Source organism: Nicotiana attenuata, unplaced genomic scaffold (assembly GCF_001879085.1).
Source record: "Nicotiana attenuata strain UT unplaced genomic scaffold, NIATTr2, whole genome shotgun sequence".
NCBI lineage: Eukaryota > Viridiplantae > Streptophyta > Magnoliopsida > Solanales > Solanaceae > Nicotiana > Nicotiana attenuata.
In genome coordinates this window covers 272548-296814 of record NW_017670618.1, presented here as the reverse complement: position 1 = coordinate 296814, position 24267 = coordinate 272548, and the positions used below count along the sequence as shown (strand labels likewise).

Genomic DNA, 24267 nt, shown 5'->3' with positions numbered 1-24267 from the left:
ACTTTCATATTCAACATGAATTTTTCACTATATGGAATATGGAAAAAGAAGGTGTTTACCTCAAAAATACCAGTAACAATTAAATTTAATTTGTGGTTTTAAAGATATGTGATTTAGTTCAATACCGATTAATAATCAAGAAATATGAAGTATAAATGAAAGAGATAAGTGAATCAAACAATTGTTACTTGACAGTAATGACCTCGAGATGATGACCTCGAGACGGGCTTAGAGCAATAAAGTAAGAAAAGTAAAGAAAGAGCAACACAGCTAAAGGACAATGCTAATGAACAATAGGCAAAAAGTAGAGAGTATATTCTTTTCTCAGTGACTGTGTGTGTTTACAAATGATTGGGGTTCCTCTATATATATAGGGGAATCCTAAATATGGAATATTTCTATTTACAGTAGGGAATATTCCTGATACAGCTGTCTAACAGCCTAGTACGGAATCGTACAATCATATTCCGGGATTTGCGCCATGATCTTGGGGACGTGGCAGGAATCTAGCCCATTTTGTTACAAGTTCATAACGGTACTATTCCGGGGTCGAGCATACTTGGCCTCGATATTCCTCGTACTCCTATCTCTCGAGCATCGCGTTCTGTCTTCGAACTCTAATCTAGTCCATCGAGCTCGAACTCGACCTCGCCTGGATTGGGGCCTAGGATGGACCCTCGAGCCTATAAATCGGAGGCATATGATTTTGACCGTATACAGATAGTCCCCGCATTTCTTAGAGTAAGATGATAAGAAACGAATTGAACCTAGATTTTCCCGAGCCTCTCATGATGACGTCACGTCCATGACGTAGGCGCTTTGAAGTGCTCGAAAATGTCATATCAGCAAGCTTCCCTAAAACATCAAATGCGCGCCAGCACTGGTCGGCCACTAGCGCCGCCGAACCGTCGTCGCCTTCCTATAAATATGAGCTATTCCGTTGAACAAAGAACCGTACGCATTTCATCTTCATTTACTCTGATTCTTTCCCTTTGTTATTCCTTTCTCTAATCATATGTTTCCATGTTTCGAACCTGTGTCCTCCTGGTCGCATGGCAGCAACTTTACCAGTTACACCAAGGCTCTCCTTTTCAAAGCTTCGATTCAAAACAACGAGAGAAGGGCAGAGAATCCTTCCCGCGTCAGAAAATATGCGAACTTAACCCTGCCTCTTATCTCTCTTAACTTCAACCTGGTGTGGCACTTCATTCCTTTTGCTTTCCATGGAGTGAGGTGGCACTATCATCTATTAGCTTTAGCATCTTACACTGGTACAACGTCCCAAGGATGAATATTCTTGGATAGTTGCTCGTGCATCTTGCAACCTTTTTTGGTTTTTCTTACGATAGAAGGTGAAGCTACATCTTCTTGTCTTCCCTTATGGTCTTTTTATTTTGCCTCTCTTTTTTAACGGATTGTGGCCCAAAATTTCACCAGAATGCTCGATCCCCGTTGCTGGAAATATAGTTACATTTATCGAGGGTTTTCTGCCCTAGATTTCTTCAAGCACACAGACATTTTCAAAGATCAAAATGGGGTTCCTGGGAAGGAAGTTTTCGGAGATGCCGCTCTCGAGGTCGTGGCCCTAAAAGTAGATTAGGTTCTTGGCTTTTGTCCTTTACTTCTTTGTTCCTATGTAAGGACCCTTCGCGGATGTTCTAAATATATTTTGTAACCATCTCTTGAAAATGTAAAAGGATCTCTTTGTCTCATTTTTGGCTCGTGTTGAATTCCAATCCGTCTTTATTTGTGAAAAATATTGATTGTATAACTTTAGTGATTAGTCCGAATACCGGACTCAGAACATAATAAACCCTTAGGTTTTCAATCGATCAACATAATACCCCTTAAGGTTTTTGTTAATCCTCGAGCTAAGCTTAAATTGATCTGATGCGAGCTCGGGACATCGGGACACCTGAGTTCTAGTTTAGTGAGAGCAAGGTCTCGAATTTGAAATAAAGTTAGCCGTTAGGCTTTGTAGATAATCCCGAGAGAGAATTTTCTCAAACCCGAGTAGTCCTTGGGCTTAGTAGTCGAGTGAGCACTTGCTCGAATTTCGAAATAAGTTGACAAGAAACAAGTTAACCTTCGACGCGTTGATCCTGATGTCAATCTCGTGACGTCAGCGGCCGAAGTAACTGAAAGGTTGCTTTTCGTGCGGTTCCCAAAGTCATTAATTGGAGGCGACTGATGGTCAGCTTTTTGGCTTCCTCGGTACGCTTAAATGACCTCTATAAATAGATCAACTTCACAATCTTACAAACTTTATTCTCATATTAGCACTTTCAACTTCTATGAATTCTCTCTTCTCTTCTATTAGCTCTTATTTCATTATCAACATTCTCCATTTTCTTGAATTTCTGCATTATAATGTCTAAGACATCTAAATCAGTTCCGCAAAAAGAAAAATCTTCTTCATCTTATCAATCGACCAAGAGTAAAGTGGTAGTTCCCCCTCGTATTGAGGAGTGCATTCCCCTGCCATGTGAAATAACATCCGATTTCAAGATCGAGAAACCAACACTAGGCCGATGCGAGCCCATGTCTCGATACGTCTGTTTGATAACCGAGGACGAGCTCCAGCAAGTAAAGAATGACTGCAAGTGGGAGAAGAAAGACATAGTGATCCCTTCCCCCGAGGAGGACATCACTACATATAAAGCGGAGTACTTAAGTGTGTATACCTATCCATTCACGATGGGCCCCGCAATTCCAGCTCAGGGTCCCATAGATCCGGTCATTCTTGACTTTTGCCGATGATACCAGGTGACGCTTCGCCAGATCTACCCTTCATTTTGGCGAATAGTTCATTTGATCAGATTCTTTTCGAGTTAGGTCGAGGGGATGCCTTTCACCCTCGACCATCTGATCAGGCTGTACAGTCCTTGACTTTACCGAGGTGGCTTGATAAAACTGCAACGGTGATCCTTGAAATCTCTCTTCTCCAGTATCGATGAGGACAAAGACCGAGGGTGGATGAGCCGGTTTGTTCGAGTCAGGACCTCCGACCTGATTCCTGCTGATTGGATGCCATTCCCCGAGGAATGGAACATGAAACGTAAGTGCATGGTAACTTTATACCCTGCCTTCTTTTCTTTTTCTGGGCTTTATCTTTTCCCTTGGTCTAACCCCTTTCCGATGGCGCAGCTACTGCTTGGTTCCTTGGTACGGTCCCGGACCTTGAAGGCTGGGTCCAAAAACTGGCTTCTACTTCCTCGAATTCGGGGCGTTGCTGGCGAGATTTGGCCAAGGGCCAATGGGAGGTCAATAATCATGGTCAGTTCTCTTGTTTGTTTACTTGTACTTCTTTAGCAGAATACATACATTGGTTTTGTGCAGGACTCGGAGACGTTATTGCTATGCGGCCGGCCCCAGCTGGTGAAGAAGAGATCCCGAAGCCTTCAAAAGAAAAGAAAACAAAAAGGAGTCACCCGCAAATCCTTCGAAGCCCAAGAAAAGCGTAGCTAAAAAATCCAAGGCTGATACGGTGGCCTTATCTCCGGAAACGGCCCAATGCCTTCGGGATCAGGAGGAAGAAGAAGATGACGACTACCTGTTGGTAGCTCGTAAAAGAGAAAACACCGGTGCTTCGAAGTCTGTCGAACCGGTGATGGTTGATGTGGTTCATTCCAGAGCCGAAGAGATCTCCGAGGGGAGTTCAAACAAAGTCCCCGAGCCATCGGGTAGAAAAAAGGCACCTTGACTAGGAGTCCATTTGGAGGGCGAGGCTGAGGGGCTCGATCCCGAGCCCCTTCAAATAAAAGAGAATGTCCCGAGTGGATCGCTTGGGGTAATCAATGTGGATGACTTACCGCCTGGTCCCGAGTTCTCCGAGGGGTAAATTCGAGATGCTCAGAACATGAGATTTTCTGAAGTGGGGCGAGCCACGAAGGGCATGACATCTTTCGAGAATGCCTAGCAGGGATTGAAGATGGCCCCAACCCAGATGCTTCTTTCATCTTTGAAGAGGTACGTCGACTCTTCAAACAAGTGAGTTTTCTGTCCTTTAGAATTACGCCTATGTTTTGCTTTTGTTGTTCTGAATCTAACTTTCCCCCTTTTTATGAAGGCTGTGGTGCTCCATAAAGGGAATTTTCCAAGTCTCGGGCTAATCTTGCTCGATGTGAGGCTGAGCTTAAGAAGATCTCGGAAGAGATGGACAGTCTTAAAACCCTCTATGTCAAGAAGGAGGAGGAAATCAGTGATCTTCGAGCCGAATTGGCAAAGGCTTGTCAACAGCGATCCGAGCTTACCAAAGAGGTAATATTCCCTCTGAATTTTTGTCATGGACCTTTATTTTACAGTTTCAACGAAAGGGCGCACTGGTGGAGCGGCTTCGAGAGGAGCTCAAGATGAAGGAGGCCGAAACCTTAGGCTGGAGGCAAGGCATGGAAGATCCTGCCTCTGAGAAAGAAACTTTTCGGGAGCAGCTGGCTTCACTCGAACGTCAGTTCCAAAGCGTGAAGGAGGAGGGCCTGGCTCGAGGCCGCGAAATCGAGGGGCTCAAGGCTAAATTTACGGCTGAGCTGGCTAAGGCCAAATCTGATGTTGAGGCAATTATGTCCTCGTACCGAGCCGATGCTGAAGCAGCTAATTCCCGGGCCAAGGAGATCTCCACTATGGCCAAAGTTAAGTTATCATGTGCACTCGACCACACTAGGGGAAAGTCCCGGAGGGAAACCCTGGAGGAGGTACACGCTCGTGGCTTCGATCTATCAGCCAATATTAAAAAGGAGAAGACCTTAGAAGAAGAGGTTGCTGCTTTTCTTTCTGATGAGGATGATTCAGCCAGTGGCTCCGACAGTGGAGGAGACAAAGATGGAGTCACCGAGGGTGAGGCCCACGAAGATACTGCTCCTGAAGACGCAGCTGCCGAAGATATGGCCCCGAAGTAGATTTAGGTTTCCTTATTCGCATTATTTGTGCAAGTATCCCTTGTGTAGATATCTTTTGTAATCACCTTTTGGAAATACAAGAGGAACTTTTTATCGTATTTTCGACTTGTGCTGGATTTCATTTTGTCTTTGTTTATGGAATACTTTGATTGTATAACTTGAATGATCGGTCCGAGAATTGATTTGCACTTGGGATATGACAAACCCTTAGGTTTTTTTCGATGTGAGCTCGAGATGCCGGGACTCTTGAGTCCGAGTTGAGTGCAGGGTCTCGAACTATATGTATTTCGGCCATTAGGCTCCTTTAGATTGGCTCTTAGGCTCTTTTAGGTTGGCCCTTAGGCTCCTTAAGTTGGGCCAATTCGGCCTCTAGAATGGCTATATGATTTTTCCACATTTTCGGCTAAAATACTTAGTGAAAATTTTGTATGCCTTGGCATGTGTTTGTTGGGTTTTTTCGAGGGTTCGACGTATCAGAACCTTATTAGTAACTTGTTTGTGTGACGAAAATTGAATACCTCTTGAGGTTTTTCCGAAGACTGAAATTATCGAAGCCTTTAGATTATTCGAGGGCTGAATTTATCGAAGCCCTATATATTTTGCTTTTGCTGAGGGTAGCCTGATTTAACCGGTTTTTACAAAGTGTTTGAAGGCCTTTAATTTATAGCGGAAGTCGGACGTCTCAGAGCCACATTATTTCGGCCATAGCCTTTAATATGGTTGTAGCCTTCTGGTATGCCTCTTGGACTTGTTCCCTGATAACCTTTCGAACTTGTTCGAAAGGTTAGTCCCCGAGTATATTGGCCTTGGCCTTTGTTTCGAGGGGATGCCTCTTTGAGGTCTTATGAGCCCGAGTTTTTGATGGCTCGGATATGTTGACTGTCGATAATAGTCCCCAAGTGTCTCGGGGTCATATTCCTGCTTTGGCCCTTGAGCCGTATCCCGTAGGATTATAAATGTAGAGCTCGTATGATAGTAGACTTTCTTTGAGACACAAAGTGTTTTTTTGATATAAACAGAATGCTTCTCTAAATAATTGATACATGCGTTCATGTTTCACCGTCAGGGCTCGACTATTCTATATGGACACGGTTCATCTGACCATTTGGCCCATTACAAAATTTTCCTATCGAGGCCCTCTTAGGCATGAAGTATTTTCCTTGAAAATATAACCTCCGAGGGTGATGTCCCCCAGTATTCGAGGTTGACTAAAAAGAAGCCTTGGATACCATTGAGTTCTCTTAGGGAGCACGTAATTGTTGCCTCATTAAAAACCTTGTCGGTAAAACCCATTTGGGACAAAATCTGATCTAAGGGAAAAAGAGTACAACTCATGCTTTAAAACCTAAGGCCTTCGCGTAAAAAAGGTGTCTTTGAGATCGCGTACCTTCGAGAGCTTCGATCGAAAATCTATAATAGTTAGTTTTAAACTCAAGTGGAAAAAGGATAAAGTCATACCTTAGTATTAGTATCGCTTAATGATATGTTCCAATTGTTCGGCAGTTGTTCACCTTCCATCGTGCTGAGTTTGTAAGATCCTTTACCAACAATTTCGAGGACTCAGTGCGGTCCTTCCCAGTTCGGGCCCAGTTTTCCTTCGTTCAGGTCTCGAGTATTGAGTGTGACCTTTAGTAGAACTAAGTCCCCGACTCCGAAATGTCGGAAGTTAGTCCTTCTATTGCAGTATCTTCGATCCTTTGCTTTTGCGTGGCCATTCGAACAAGTGTTGCTTCTCATTTCTTCATCTACCTTCGGGGTATGAAGCAAAGGCGGGCTCAACAGATATCGCTTTAATTCTTGCTGACATTCTGGGGTCCACGCGAAATCCTTTTTCTTTTTTAGCAAGGAGAAGAACCGGTAACTCCGATCCAACGACCTCGAAATGAATCGACCCAAAGTAGTTATTCGCCCTGTTAGCCTTTGCACGACCTTCACACTATCCACGATCGTGATATCTTTGATAGCCTTGATCTCATCGGCATTGATTTCGATACCCCGATTTGACACCATGAAGCTGAGGGACTTACCCGAGCCAACTCCGAAGGCACATTTCTACGGGTTAAGCTTCGTGTTGTATTGCCTCAAAATTTCGAATGTTTCCTGCAAATGAATTAAATGGTCCTCTGCGTGCAGGGACTTAACAAACATATCATCAATATAGGCTTCCATTGTTTTACCTATTTCTTCTTCGAACATTTTGTTAACTAGGCATTGGTACTTAGCTCCTGCATTTTTTAAGCCCGAAGGGCATTATGTCGTAACAATAAGTTCAAAATTTAGAAATAAATAAAGTCTTTTCCTGGTCTTCCGGGTTCAACTGAATTTGATTGTACCCGGAATACGCATCGAGAAAAGTTAGGATCTCGTGGCCAGCCGTGGCGTCGATCACACGATCGATGTTTGGCAATGGAAAAGAATCCTTCGAACATGCCTTATTCAAGTCCTTATGATAACTAGGGATTTTGACGCATTTTATACTCCTTCTTATGCTTTGAGTAGAAATTCATACAAAATAGTCCCAAACGGCTCACAAGTTGTGCTTGATTGCAGGTTTGATCATCAAAGTGACGAAATGTCAAAGATCAGCTCAAAAGGAGTGAAACTTGCACAAGTGCCAAAGACAAGACAAGCTCAGGCAAAACAGGCCCAGTGCGGCTGCACACCACTTTGTGCGGTCCGCACTAAGAGATTCAGAGAGGCTGACTTCCAGGCTAAAAGGCAGTGCGGTCGCACTAGGTTTTGTGCGGTCCGCACTGAAGGCAATGCGGCCGCAGTCGATTTAGTGCGGTCCGCAGAGCCAAGAATCAGAGAAGTTGCAATTTGGAGTTTTCAAGCCAATGCGGTCCGCAGTCCATTTTATGCGGACCGCACTAGAAGCCTCCGCGGCCGCAGTCCATTCTTTGCGGTCCGCGATGCCAAGATTCAGAGAGCTAGTTTTCAAGGCCAAAGCCCCAGTGCGGACCGCGATCCATTTTTTGTGGTCCGCACTAACCCCGCAGGGGCATTTTTGTCCAGATTTTTCAGCCTAGTATAAATAGCTTCTTTTTTCATTTTTAGGGTATCAGATATTGTAATTAAGCAGCTGCACTCGTGGGTTTGACTTTCTAAGCCATTTTGGGCAATTTTAGCTACTTTTAATCATTGAATCTTTGTATTTAACTTAGTGATTAATTATTATGAGCTTTTCTTCATCTATTTCTTGCTTTTCTTCTTTGAATATGATCAGCTAGACCCATAAGCTAGGGTTGTGGCTCAACCCTAGTGTGGGTAATTGATGGGTCTTGTAATTTAGGGCTAAATTGACTATGGGTGTTTGTTATTTGGGCCAACTTCATGGTTAATTTCTGAATTAGTGGTTGCAAACACTAGTTTTTGTTGAGTTGACTTGAGCTCTTCTTGAGAAAGAGAGCCTAAGTCTCTGAAATTGGTCCAACAATGAATTGGGGCGTACTCAAGAGATTGATAGCCCCAATTAAAGGGTTAAACCTCGAGAGAGTAATACCCGAATTGAACCCTAGTTGCTTGTGCAAATTTGCATACCCAATTGGTCTTGAGAAAGCTAATTCGGGCAGAATCACTCGAACCACCGAGAGTTGTAGAGTGGGTAAATTCGTGCAACGGTTATAACATATTCCCCAAACATGTCAAACGTGCCTTAGATTCAAGTACCCGTCAATTGACCACCTAGGCGGTAGTCACTACCCTAGTGCCTTTTAAACCTATTTGAACAACTCGTAGCATTATAACTCTTAGCATAATTTAGTTGCAATTACCATTTGTAGTTTGATAATAGTAGAAGTAAACAAAAACCCCAAAAATGAATAGAAGTGTAATTAAGAACATATACACAATTCTACACTAGATAGATACTCGATTCCAAATTCTCGCTCTTTGTGGATTCGATCCCGACCCTAAATCGGGAAAAAGCTTCTCCGACCCTCTCTCGCTACTTAAATAGTAGTGCGGAGTAGGCCGCGATCACTTTTTGGTGCCGTTGCCGGGGAGCTAACGGTTTTGGCTATCTATTTAGTTAGATTTGTGTTTGGTTCTTCTTTCCTTCTTGTTATTAATTTGTATGTGTCAATATTTCAGGTACCAAAATGGCCTTAAATGCTAATGACCCTCTTGGAAATGTGAATGCGGGGGAGGAGGTAGATGACATTGGAGAAGAAGAGGTGCCTCTTGTACCTCAAGGACAACGTAGAGGCCGCCAGGCCAATGCAAATGACAATATTCCAGACCCTCCTCCGCCATCTCCAAGAGTGGCTCCCAGAGTTTTTCCCAACCAAGGCTATGCGAGTGCTATTGTTCCGCCCCGAATTCGGGCGGGCAATTTTCAAATAACCAATGTGATGCTGACATTATTGGAGTAGCGTGGGTATTTCACAGGTGCTCCCACTCATAATGCGTATAAACATCCCAAGGGGTTCGTGGATACCTGTTGGGGGAGCAAGCAAACCAATGTGTCCGAGGATGCACTTCGATTGAGGCTTTTCCCTTTCTCACTTAGGGGGAAAGCATTGGACTGGCTTGGGCGACTCCCCAACCATTCCATCACAACTTGGGATGAGTTGGCAGATAAGTCATTGCCAGATTTTTCTCACCAGGGCACATGGCAGCACTACGGGATGAGATCTTAGCCTTCAAGTAGGAGCCTAGCGAACCATTGCATGAGATTTGGGAGCGATACAGAACTATGGTGAAAGAATGCCCCAACAATGATATGACAGAGGCAATGATACAATAAACCTTTTATCGGGGCGTCAATACAACGAATCAATGCATAGTGAACCAATTGGCTGGGGGTAATTTCATGAAGCTGCCTTATGATGAAGCTTGTGAGATTCTTGATGAAATGGCTGACACATCCTCCGCTTGGCAAAGTAGAGCCAATGTGCCTCATGGTGACACCACGGTTACTCATTTGCACAAAGAACTACACGACCATGGACAGGCTATAGCAGAACTTACAACAACAATAACCAATTAGCAAAGGCACAGTTGCAACAAGTTCAGAATCCACGCCAACTGAATGCTATGGAGGGTGTTAACATGCTAGTGAACCAAAGAAGGTGAAGAGGTCAACAAAACCAAGGGAATTCGGATCAATTTGACAATTATGGTAATGGATTTCAAGATGATGGCTATGAAGAGAAAAATGAGGAGGTGCAATATGTGAATAATTACCAAGGCCAAAGAGGAAATTCTCCCAACCAATAACAACAATGGTGATCCCAGGGCAATTGGGGTAACCAACAACAAGGCAACAATAATTGGAACAATCAGCATCAAGGGAACAACAATTGGGGAAATCAAACTAACAACCGCAACAATCAAGGAAACTGGGGCAACAACAACAATTGGGGTGGAAATAACAACAACCAAGGCGGGTGGAACATTAACCAAGGAAATCAGGGGCAAGGCTTTCAAAGGCCCCCAATCTACCAACAACCGAACAACCCACCACCTTTTCCATCACAGGGTCCTAGTACATCCAACAATGAAATGGGTAGAATTGAAATGATGTTCGAACAGATGATGTAGAAGAATGCGGATTCGGATGCTCAATTGGCTTCTCACAATACCTCCATTAGAAATTTAGAGGTGCAACTAGGCCAAATCTCTCAATCTTTAAATACACGCCCTAAGGGTGCTCTACCAAGTGATACGGTAGTGAACCCAAAGGGAGGGAACAATCATGTTATGNAGTCCATAGAGGATGCTCTTAAGGAGATGTTAGACAACCAGAAGAAAATCCTCGACAACCAAAAGAAGCTTGCTGAGGCAGTTGATTCACACAGCAAGGCTCTCAAGGAGCTTGCTAGGGAGCACAAGAAGCTGAGGAAGACACGGGCCTCCAAGGAGTCCGTGAAGGAGCTGAGAGCGGATGTTGACAGACTGAAAGCAGATCACCTGCCTTTAGACTTATTGCTCCAGGGCCCAGCACCAGCAGTTCCTCCACAGCCGGAGCAGTCTCAGAGGCCTCCCAAGAGGAGGAGGATGATTCCCAGAGCAGATGATACAGTCATCCAGTTGGCCGACCCAACGGAGGTTTCCTCCAGTCAGCCACCGGATGTATCTCAGGAGCCTGTCCAGGTTCAGGCCCAGGTCCCGGCAGCAGAGCAGCAGGACACATGGAACCAGTCTGAGGTTCCCGAGCATAGAGAGGACCCAGGGACCACACATGAGCCTATGCAGACAGACAGGCCATAGGGACTTTCCTTATATCCTTATCCCTCTCTTTTTTTGATGCTTTATTTAGACTAGTTGGAATTGGGGACAATGCCAGCTTTCATTTGAGGGGGTAGGCCCTACATTTTGGATGACTATATATATTTAACAATTTTTATGCTTTCTTGATTTTTCATCTTTTGTTTGTATATATTTTCAACAATTTCGCACTTTTATTTTACCTTTGGTCTGTATATAAAGTTATGTTACATTGTAGATATTCATCCCATCTATTGTATATTCGACAAATCCCCTCTTGTATATATTCATTTTACTTTCCGCAAATTTTTCGTTTTTAGCTTCTTAGTTGTGATTTGTAGCTTCTTGTTTTGAAATTTGCAATAAGCCTTTGGTTTTCTTAATGCCACGGTTCTTTCCAAAGGTGGAGTTTTGTGTGAACCGGGTGGCTCTTTCCAATGATAGATGGCGTGACAACCTTCTTAAGGGTTTGAGTCCGTTTTTCTTTTTGTTTTTGGTAGTTAATAGTTAAGGGCACCTCAAGCAAAGCTTCACTTGGGCCTAGCACATTTGCCTTTGAACTTATGGTCAAAGACAATTTGTTGTATTTAGGATGGTGAAAGTCGTAACCTTGAGACTCTTGTGTTGGCCGATAATCATCAAGTGGCTTTTCGGGACCATTGTGAGCTTAAATCTTATTTAAGGTCGTTGTGGGCCCCCGACTATGTGTCTTTAGTAATCCCATAGCTTGTGTGGTGAGTAATCGTATTGCAAGTCCATATCCCGAGCCATTGGTCTAGAACTTGCCCTGAATGTTTGTTGAGGTGAAATCCTAAGAGAATTTTGACTTGAGACATGATTGTAGGATCTCCTTGGTCCAAATGATAGCTTAAATATTTCCATAACCTACCAATGATAAGATCCCTAGTCAACCCGTTTGAGCCTTAGACCTTTTTCCTTCAAGAACCATGAAACAAGCCTATACCCATTTTAAAAGATACCCTCTCTTGGCACCCGATCTTTCCTTTAGCACATGGCAAAAGTATAAGTTCGGGGGGGAGAGACGAGGATTGCAACAAAGTGGTAAAAAGGCACAAAAATGAAGAAAAGGAAAGGCAATGAAAAAGAAAGAAAAGCAAATAGACAAAAAGAAAGTTCAAAGTGAAAATGAATACAAAGGGATTCAAAGAAAAGCAAAGAATGAAAGGTGTGGAAAGTTGAAAAAGGAGAAAAGATCCGAAATGCATAAGAAAGAGTGACAATGTGTCTCTCTAACCCCTCAGAAAGAAGTGAAATGACTCAAAGAGTCAAGTGAATGGATGCCAAATGAATAAAAAGATGTGCTTAAGGGAAGATGGAACCTACTTAGACCAAAACACTCCCTACCCTGAACCAAAAGCCTTCGCAATGTCTCTACAAAAGTCCTATATGATCTTGAGTTGAATAAAGCTTACATTAGTGGATACTTACATAAGGGGCAAGCATATAGTACCTAAAGCCGGACTTGCGACTCTTTTTCTTGAGAGAGATGAGTGAATTCCCATTATCCTCGTTCTGAGTGCCATTATCTTAAAGGTGAGGATTGCTTAGGGAGAGTTGAGGATGTGTGAGTTTGGGTTCCACAACGACCGAAGTAATAGAAAAGAGTTCTTTGATGTGTTGAGTCAATTCTTGATGCTCTTGTGTCGCACTTGATCCATGGTCTTTTATAAAAGAATAAATGTGTTAATGATTCATGTGTATTGAGGGCAATTGTTAGTCCCAATTGAGGCTAGTTGAGGTTACTTTAGGACAGCTGAAAATTTCTTAGCTTTTCCCTTAAGGGGTGAGTCTTATTTTGTTTGCTTGAGGACAAGCAAAAGCTTAAGTTTGGGGGAGTTGATAACTAGGGATTTTGACGCATTTTATACTCCTTCTTGCTTATGCTTTGAGTAGAAATTCATACAAAATAGTCCCAAACGGCTCACAAGTTGTGCTTGATTGCAGGTTTGATCATCAAAGTGACGAGATGTCAAAGATCAGCTCAAAAGGAGTGAAACTTGCACAAGTGCCAAGACAAGACAAGCTGAGGCAAAACAGGCCCAGTGCGGCCGCACACCACTTTGTGCGGTCCGCACTAAGAGATTCAGAGAGGCTAACTTCCAGGCTAAGAGGCAGTGCGGTCGCACTAGGTTTTGTGCGGTCCGCACTGAAAGCAATGCGGCCGTAGTCGATTTAGTGCGGTCCGCAGAGCCAAGAATCAGAGAAGTTGCAATTTGGAGTTTTCAAGCCAATGCGGTCCGCAGTCCATTTTATGCGGACCGCAATAGAAGCCTCCGCGGCCGCAGTCCATTCTTTGCGGTCCGCGATACCAAGATTCAGAGAGCTGTTTTTCAAGGCCAAAGCCCCAGTGCGGACCGCAATCCATTTTGTACGGTCCGCACTAACCCCGCAGGGGCATTTTTATCCAGATTTTTCAGCCTAGTATAAATAGCTTCTTTTTCCATTTTTAAGGTATCAGATATTGTAATTAAGCAGTTGCACTCGTGGGTTCGACTTTCTAAGCCATTTTGGGCAATTTTAGCTACTTCTAATCATTGAATCTTTGTATTTAACTTAGTGATTAATTATTATGAGCTTTTCTTCATCTACTTCTTGTTTTTCTTCTTTGAATATGAGCAGCTAGACCCATAAGCTAGGGTTGTAGCTCAACCCTAGTGTGGGTAATTGATGGGTCTTGTAATTTAGGGCTAAATTGACTATGGGTGTTTGTTATTTGGGCCAATTTCATGGTTAATTTCTGAATTAATGGTTGCAAACACTAGTTTTTGTTGAGTTGACTTGAGCTCTTCTTGGGAAAGAGAGCCTAAGTCTCCGAAATTGGTCCAACAATGAATTGGGGCATACTTAAGAGATTGATAGCCCCAATTAAAGGGTTAAACCTCGAGAGAGTAACACCCGAATTGAACCCTAGTTGCTTGTGCAAATTTGCATACCCAATTGGTCTTGAGAAAGCTAATTCGGGCAGAATCACCCGAACCACTGAGAGGTGTAGAGTGGGTAAAGTCGCAACGGTTATAACATATTCCCCAAACATGTCAAACGTGCCTTAGATTCAAGTACCCGTCAATTGACCACCTAGGCGGTAGTCACTACCCTAGTGCTTTTTAAACCTATTTGAACAACTCGTAGCATTATAACTCTTAGCATAATTTAATTGCAATTACTATTTGTAGTTTCATAATAGTAGAAGTAAACAAAAACCCAAAAAATGAATAGAAGTGTAATTATGAACACATACACAATTCTACACTAGATAGATACTCGATTCCAAATTCTAGCTCTTTGTGGATTCGATCCCGACCTTAAATCGGGTAAAAGCTGCTCCGACCCTCTCTTGCTACTTAAATAGTAGTGCGGAGTAGGCCGCGATCACCTTACAGTCTACACACATTCTAAACTTGTTTCCTTTTTTCGAAATTAACTCTACGTTGTCTAACCACTCGGGGTATTTTGCCTCCCGAATGGATCCTATTTTACGAAGTTTGGTTACCTCGTCTTTTATGTAGGCGTGTTTTACCTCGGACTGAGGCCTCCTTTTTTGCTTCACCAATTTGAACCTAGGATCGATGCTCAGCCGATGCATGGTGGAATCCCTGTCATATCTAAATGGGACCAAGCAAAATAATCTATATTATCAATAAGAAATTGAATGAGTTTTTTCCTTAGTTCGGGGGTCAATCCCGTTCCCAGGTATTCTTTTCTCTCGGGCAGTTGGCTTGGTTGCATCGGACTCTTCGGGAACGACGAAGGTTCGAGGAATAAGGAAGTCCTCTTCTTCACCTTCGATTACCTGTTGTTCCGACTCCGTCGAGGTTGGGGGCTATGATTGCTATTTAGCCGCCTACTTACCTTTGGAGATCGGTTTCTCCGAGGTCAAGGACTCTGGTATCGGCACCACTTCCTCGATCGCAAACATCTCTTTTGCAGCATGTTGCTCTCCGTAGACTATTTTTACTCCTTCCTCCGTCGGGAACTTCATCATCTGGTGAAGAGTTGAAGGCACTGCCCTCATGTTGTGTATCCATGGTCTCCCGAGGAGTGCGTTGTACCTCTTGTCACCTTCGATGACATGGAACTTGGTGTCTTGTACGGTCCTGGCAACATTTACTAGCAAGATAATTTCTCCTTTTGTTGTTTCACTGCCATGTTGAAGCCATTGAGGACCCGGGATGCAGGTACAATCTGATCTTTTAGGCCGAGTTGCTCCATGGCCCTCGATCTGATTATGTTTGGTGAGCTACCTGGATCCACTAAAACATGTTTAACTTGAATTTTATTTAAAAGGATAGAGATTACAACGGCGTCGTTGTGGGGTTGAGATATGCCTTCTGCTTCTTCATCGCAGAATGATAGGACGTCCTCGGGCACATAGCTCCGAGTCCATTTCTCTCTCGTGATCGACACCTTGGTGCATTTGAACACATGTCGTTGAGGTACATTGACTCCTCTAATGATCATGTGGATTACATGTTGTGGTTCTTCTTGCTTATTTCCCCTTTCATCTCTCTCCTTGAAGTGATTCTTAGCCCGATCACTTAGAAATTCTCGAAGGTGGCCCTCGTTGAACAACCGAGCAACTTCTTCCCTTAGCTGCCTGCAATCTTCTGTTCTATGACCATGTGTGCCATGATACTTGCACATCAAGTTTGGGTTCCTCTGAGAAGGATCGGTCTGGATAGGCCTGGGCCACTTGGTGTCTTTGATTCTTCCAATAGCTGACACAATCTCGGATGCGTCTACGCTGAAGTTATACTCTGATAATCGAGGTACTTCTGCGGGATCAGCATGCTTATCGAATCCGTTTTTACTCATGAGTCCCCGAGAATTTTGACCTCGATCGTTTCTCCGATTGTTCCGAGGAGTGTTCCGACTTGAACCATTGTTTCTTCGATCGACATATGGTTGATACCGTTCCCTATTCGATCTTGATTCCCTATTCGTATCCTTCGGGGGCTTGGCACGAACCTGTTAGGATGAACTGAACCTGAGGGGGCTCCCAACTGGTCATCCTCGACCTTGATTTTTGATTGGTATCGGTTGTGCACATCTGACCACGTCACAGTTGGATACTCGATCAAGTTCTGCTTTAACTATCGAGAGGCAATCGAGCTCCGTTCGTTCAAACCTTGCATAAAGGCCTGTACTGTCCAGTCATCGGAGACCGGTGGTAATTCCATTCTTTCCATCTCAAACCTAGACACAAACTCCCTCAACATCTCGTCATCCCTTTGTTTTATTTTGAAGACGTTTGATTTCCTCGTGGCCACCTTTATGGCCCCGGCATGTGCTTCACGAAGGCGTCTGCTAACATAGCAAATGATTCAATAGAGTTAGGAGGTAAATTGTGGTACCAAATCATGGCTCCTTTCGACAATGTTTCTCCGAACTTTTTCAACAAGACTGATTCAATTTCGATGTCATTCAAATCATTTCCTTTGATCCCGCAAGTGTATAAAGTAATATGCTCGTTAGGGTCAGTTGTTCCGTTATATTTGGGTATATCGGGCATGCGAAACTTTTTAGGAAGAGGCATCGGAGCCGCACTTTGGGGGTACGGTTTTTGTATGAATTTTTTGGAATCTAGTCCTTTCAAAACTGGAGGTGCCCCCAGTATCTGGTCTACACGGGAGTTATAAGTCTCCACCTTCTTATCATTGTCTTCAATTTTCTTTTCTCCGGACTCGATCCTCTTGGTGAGCTCTTCGAGCATCTTCATAATCGTGTGGTCAGTCCCCGAGCCGCTTTTATTTGACCTTTCTGGTGTTGGCTCAGCATGTCGATCGTTTTCATGTTCAGCTAGATGGCAATTTGCTGAGCCTGCAGCAACTCGAATATCACTTGGAGGCTGACTCCCCCATCTCCTATTCCTGGTGTTCCTTGGTCCCCTGGTCGGGCTTACCTGCGTACACTCCCTTCGGGGTCTGTGCCTAAGTTGGTGTTTATAACAATGTGAGAACCAACATCAACTGGTTCCATGTTTGGCACTTCCCAAGGGTTTACCGATGGTACACCGACCCCTACATTGTTGTTTTTACCGAGACCTTCGTTGTCATGAATAGGTGCATTTTGTGAGCTAGACATGTTTCAGCCTGAAAATCAAAAATTCTTGACAAGAAAAAGTGTAAAAGTAACGTGTGTAATAAGAATCAGCAAAGAAATAATCACTATTATCTTTAGCCCACGGTGGGCGCCAAACTGTTTACCTCGAAAATACGAGTAATAATTAAATTTGATTTGTGATTTTAAAGATATGTGATTAGTTCAATACCGATTAATAATCAAGAAATATAAAGTAGAAATGAAAGAGATAAGTGAATCAACCAATATTACTTGACAGTAATGACCTCGAGATGATGACCTCGAGACGGGCTAAGAGCAATAAAGTAAGAAAAGTAAAGCAAGAGCAACAGAGCTAAAGGACAACGTTGATGAACAATAGGCAAAAAGTAGAGAGTATATTCTTTTCTCAGTGATTGTGTGTTTAGAAATGATTGGGTTCCCTTTTATATAATAGGGAAATCCTAAATATGGAATATTTCTTTTACAGTAGGGAATATTTCTGGTACAGCTGTCTAACCGCCTAGTACGGAATCGTACAATCATATTCCGGGATTTGCGCCATGATCTTGGGGACGTGGCAGGAATCTAGCCCATTCTGTTACAAGTTCATAACGGTACTATTCCGGGGTCGAGCATACTTGGCCCTGATATTCCTCGTACTCCTATCTCTCGAGCATCGCGTTCTGTCTTCGAACTCTAATCTGGTCCACCGGGCTCGAACTCGACCTCGCCCGGATTGGGGTCTAGGATGGACCCTCGAGCCTATGAATCGGAGGCATATGATTTTGACCGTATACAGAAGGAAAATCGTCAACATGGAAAATCTTTATATATGGATTGATAAGAAAAGAAAAAAACTATAACGTTGAATGTGTTTACCCAAGTTTATAGCCACGCTACCACCGATGTGAGTCCATACATTAGGTATAAATTCCATTTTTATTATTCATATTCCTCTTCCTTTTAAAAGAGAAAAGTAAACAATGTTTAAAAAAAATATGAAAAGATGTGTACTACGTGCATATAATTATTATGAAAATATTCATCACTATCAATTACTTGATCAGTAAAATGTTCTTGAAGGAAACCTCAACACTCAATGTACGTAGTATGGTTATGTAGCCTTTGGAAACCTCCTAGAGTTACCAAGTGAAAAATTAATATAAAATCCCAAGGTCAACTGATATTTTATTCTACTTTTTGAAGACCGAACACAATTTTAAAATTATCAATAACATCTCCATTTAGCTCAATGGTTAGTCGGCTAGAACAAATTAAGGATAACCATTTCATAATTTTCAAATGCAATTGAATCCACTATAGCTACCTCTTACAAATTGCTAATGTTTAATATTTGTTTGCCACAAATTTGATCAATGAGCTTATGGGTCCATTGGGGTCAACAATTTTATAAATCCTAGATTAGATCTAAAATAAAATGGTACATATATACTCATATACATCTTAAAAAGGAAAAAAGAATTAAAATTATAGACTCCTAGCCTAAATATATCTAAAAGTGTTCCTCGTAAGCCCGTTGGCCTCTAGATTCGATAATATTCACATTTGTCTTTTTGATTCACCGAAAGAGAACAGGATAAAGAAATTATATAAAATAAAAAATAAAAAAAATAAAAAAAAAATAAAAAAAATTGGCATTGAATTTTCATGTTAAAGGGGTAAGCAATAAGACAAGTTGCGTTGTGGCCTTTCAATTGTAACATGCAAATTGAAATAACTTATTGCAACTGTTCCTATTCAAATACGGAGAATAAGCATAAGCAGCTAACAATTTAACACTTTTTGATCATTACTCAAACAAACAAATTAAGTGTGGATACTCTTCGACCACTCCAAATTAATGAGCAACTTATAGTAATTTGCACGGCATATTGATTTGTGGGATGAAGGATATCAAGTTACATTATCAATTCAATAGATCGAGATAAGTCTTCGACATGTTATTCAATCTTTTCTAAGTACTAAATTAGTTTAGCAATTTCTTATGTCTAAATTACATATTGTATTTGAATTGCCTATATCTCTGTTGCAATATTCTTAAATTCGCTTCAGGCAAGAAAGTAGTATTACTAGTAATTTATCTCTTCATATGCTAAACATGAAACACAAAACAATATCTCCTAACCATTTCTGGTTTTGTGTTTTTTCCCCTTTTCGGCAGAAGAGGGGCTTAATTACAAGGATTAGGATATCTAATTGATATAATAATATGCTTGTGCATATGGATGCGGATCAAGATTTAAACTTGATGGGTTTGACTTTTAATGTTCTTATTACTTCCTCCGGTCCAAAATAAGTGATTTTTTGGCCTTTTTCTTGTGGTCCAAAATAAGTGATTTTTCCAGATTTCAAGAATGAATGAATTATTTTTTTCCTACATTGTCCTTGGAGTAAATAGTGTTGGAATATGTGTTAGGAGTGTTTATGTGATATAGTAAAGGTTAATATGGACAATTCCATTGCTAATTAATGCTAAAAGGTGGATTTCTTAATCTGTATGAAAACATCCAAAAAATCACTTATTTTGGACCGGAGGGAGTATTAAACTTACTAGTCTTAGGGTAAGCACTTTGCGCATGTTTCTTATGTCAATAAGTACTCCCTCCGGTTCACAATAAGTGACCAGTTTCTTTTTAACACACCCATTAAGAAAATGCTAAATCATATACAAAAATACCTAGTATGACTAAACTATCCTTATTAAATATTAGTCACATAGTTATAGTGAGGAGTGAGAAAACTTTTTAGGGATATGCACATAAGGGTAAAAGAGTAAAAGCAAATTGAATTTTTTCTTGATTACATAACTGGACACTTATTTTGGATCAAAATGAAAAAGTAAACTGGTCACTTATTGTGAACCAGAGGGAGTAAATACTTTTAAAAAAATTACATAAGTATTATTAAACAATGTCTTTGAGTAGTGTAATAAAACTAAAATGTTTAACTTTCTAAAAACATACTCCCAAATCCAACCCAACGAAAGTCCTTAGAGTTTTGTAAAAATATCTTATGAACATTATTGTTATTTTTATGCCTTAATATCGAACAAACAAATAAAAGAAATACTTTTATCACGATGAGGTTGTCCTTTAGCTCCTATGAAAAAAATTAAGAAGTGGAAATATAGGCTTTAAAAATGAATAATTTACAATAATAAACTAATGTATAAAAAATATTGGGAGTTGTCATTTGTTAGAATATTTGTAAAAATAAAAATAATTAACAATAACTCATTTAGAATATATTTTATCTTCTATTATTTCATCCTTATTGTTTCAAGTTTGCACACATTAATAGAAAAATAATTATTGATTGTATGTTGTTGTAAAATTATTGAGTAAATTCTATACATTTATAATAGATAATGTTTGCAAGTCAAAATAATTATTGAGTGTAGCTTCAAATATGATATAAAGTTTAATAAATAAAATTTTAGTTGATTTTAAAATTTTAAATATTAAAAAATTAACATGGAAGGTATTATAATTATGGTACAAACTTCAGATAAGTAAATAATTTATTGAAATCTTAATTGATTTAAAATTATGAATATTAGAATTTTTTACATAATTCAAATAAAGAGTTATTTAATAACTAAATTTAAGTTGATTTAAAAAGTTTAATATTAAATAAATAATTAAATATCGTGGAAAAAATCGTATCCAAAAATATAAATTAATTAGATAAAGGAGATAAATTAATATTAGACTAGGTTGAAATTATTATAAGCAAATTTTTTGAATGGTATAAGGTAAACTTAATTCAATTTGATGCACTATATTTTTATTTGATATTTGTCTTAAGTATATGGGAAATCCATGCCTATAGTATGCTTTTAACGTCATATTTTGCAAAACAACCCAATAGAGGAAGGACCGCAACTTCTTTGAGGAAAAACAAAAGAGGATCTTTATATCTTTGCATGCCTCAAGTTTCTTCTGTGGTCGGTAATTAATTTAACTATCTTTATTCCGACATGCAATTAATTTACTATGAATATATTGATTTTATAGTACTTTTTATGATTCTTTTTCAACGTTTCCAAAAGTTATCCATCTTCTCAAGTTCAAAATGCTTTCAATATTTCATTAGAGGATAATTAGGCCGCTCATTATAAGCAAAGGGTCGCAGAAACCTTGAAGAGCCAAGGGACACAAAAATGATTAGGAGAATAATTAGTATTTATTAGTAATATGATAACATAAATTATTATTACAACCTGCTCTTGAAGATTGCTGAGATAATAATTACAAAAAAAAAAAAAAAAATTCTAAATTATTAACAACCCAAAATCTAGTGGCCTCCTTATCTCTTCACTTTCATAGTTGTCAAAACAATATCTGACTAATATTAAATTACTTGAAGCAGTATCAAACTTTCGTAAGGCCGGTTCTATACATATCATCAAATTAATCTTGTTAAACATCGTCTTCATTTCCTATAATTGCAATTTCCTAATGTTGATTTAGCATCTATTATTGGCTACATTCTATGTTTCTAATCAAACATAGATAAATATTTGATATTGACTTAATTCGTTACATAGACACACATATATATGTAGCGGAAATATGCATGATCCACAGAGAAGCCTTAACTTGGAAAAATGATTCAGGCTCCTTTATTTAGTATTTAATAAGTAAGCATGATTCTTCTTGTATATTATGCACATAATTAAGCAACTATTTATGTTGTTTTTTTCTTTGTGCAGTCCCCAACTTGTTTCGGACTGAAGCGTAGTTGTTGTTATAACTGTCCCCTTAAATATGTATCTATTTAATTTAAACTACATCTACTCAATATTCAAACAAAGCGTGTTTCTGCATGTATGTTACATACAGGACAAACTCAACAAAGCATGATTAATCTTAAGTTTTCCTGCTATAATTATTCTAATGATCACGTACGTAAAAGAAATGAAACTAAAATAATCCTAAAGTCCCAAAAGTCCACCATCTAGCTAAAATAGATTATCTGAATAAACAATACAGAATTAGAGTGTAATGCAATGTTAATCAATTAACTAGACAACTTTAATTATGCAGCCTATAAAACAAAATACAACTCTCCTATGTGCGCTGTATACACCGCAGCTTCGATAATAGTTTCCTATACCATTGTGCATTCGCATATTTATTCATAAAAAATGCAATGTCATTTTTATTGTAGAATATACCCAAAAGGCAGAACGTGTTAGAAAAAGAATCTTATATATGCATGCAAATTGCAATCAAAATTTGATTGCAATCTTATACTCGTCGGAGTTGGTTTTAAATTGTTTTTTCTTGATTCTTTGGAACCTTAAAAGGATCTCACCTTTTCGTACAGTCTTAAGGCTAAACATCCCTCACAAAAGCCTAAAAGACTATACACAATTTCATAAGTTAAAACTGCTAGATTCTGAATCTCTTTCTGATTCTCCTCTAATTTGTTTAATAGATTTTTTTATAGTTATACTCTGATAAAAAGATAAAATACTCATCACATGTCCATTTTTATTTAGAGAGGTAGTTCAGGTTTGTTTTCCCTAATACTGTCGTTTGAGAAAATTAATTAGGGAGTAATCAAGAAGTGAAATTGCTTGACGCCTTGACTTTATTATTTTATTATCTAACTCCTTGCTAATGCCAGCGGGTTCTGACTATTTTATGTAGGGTCACTCTATTATCATCAGTTGATATTGGCAAAAAATCAAGGTCAAATGGTAGTGAACATATTGAAAATTAATTCTTTAGGTTATATATATATATATATATATCTGGGACAAGCATTTAGCACCTTTCTCTTTTTATTTATTGTACACCTTATTCCGAGAACTTTTTGCTTCTTTTTAGAAGAAAGATTTAGAAAAGAAAATGAAGAATCAAGCGGAATAGAGCTAAAAAAAATACTTTCTCCGGTCCACAATAAGTGATCAATTTGCTTTGGGCATACCCATTAAGGAAATACTAAATTCTACCCTTCATTAAATGTTGCACCATAATTATAGTAGTACTTACTTCTCTTCTCAAATGTGAGGAGTAAATGACTTTTTAGGGATACATACATAAGGGTAATTTTGAAAAAACAAATTGAATTTTTTCTTGATTATATAAATGGGAACTTATTTTGGACCAAAATAAAAAAGCAAACTAATCACTTATTATGAACCGAAGGGAGTACATCAAGGAGCTTGAGGTAGGATTGCGTTTGTGTTTCATCTTAAATAGAAAATTAGTTGTTGTTTAAATTTAAGTCTTCCATTAAAAAGCGAAGGAAAGTAAAGGACTAAATTAATAATAACAATAATAAAAGTTGAAACAAAGATTTCTCATTTTCTAGGTGTTAGCCTTAATGTAACTACAGTGTTACGTATATTCAGCTTCATAAATTTATATTTATGATTGGTGGTGGAATGCAGTTGTCCAAGGCAAAGTGGAAGCGAAGAAGGCGGCGTACCTGCGATTAGAGGGAGCATTGGCGAGGAGGAAAGGAGAGCAAACAGTGAGAGATATAAGGTAGCAAGGAAGGAGGCGAAGCTGGCAGTCTGGGAGGCTAAGACTGCGACTTTTGCTCGTCTGTATGAGGAACAAGGGGACAAAGGCGGGGAGAAGAAGTTATTCCGGCTGGCTAAGGCGAGAGAGAGGAGGGATCAGGATCTGGACCAAGTGAGGTGCATCAAAGATGAGGACGGCAAAGTTTTGACGGGGGATGACCAGATTAAGAGGAGGTGGCAGACCTACTTTCAGAAACTTCTAAATGAAGTAAGGGATCAGGATATTGCTCTAGGTGAATTGAGGAATGCAGGAAGTCCCCAAGACTTTAGTTATTGTAGGCCCATTGAGGTCGAGGAGGTCATGGAGGCAATGCATAAGATGAGTAGGGGCAGAGCTACCGGGCCTGACGAAATTCCGGTTGAACTTTGGAGGTATGTGGGTAGAGCAGGCTTGGAATGGCTTACTGGGCTATTTAATGGTATATTCGAGACGAATAGGATGCCGGAGGAGTAGAGGTGGAGTACAATGGTTCGTTGTACAAGAACAAAGGTGATATCCAGAGTTGTAACAATTATAGGGGT

At 40.2% G+C, this 24267-nt stretch overlaps 1 protein-coding gene across 1 annotated transcript; it reads left to right on the top strand.

Annotated features, from left to right (window-relative positions):
- Positions 1-6551: 6551 nt before the first annotated feature.
- On the top strand, positions 6552-24199 carry LOC109241567. Its single transcript, XM_019408321.1, has 3 exons — positions 6552-6578; positions 10833-11038; positions 23611-24199. Exons 1-3 carry the CDS (start codon positions 6552-6554, stop codon positions 24197-24199), a joined length of 822 nt encoding a protein of 273 aa, XP_019263866.1.
- The last annotated feature ends 68 nt before the right edge of the window (positions 24200-24267 follow it).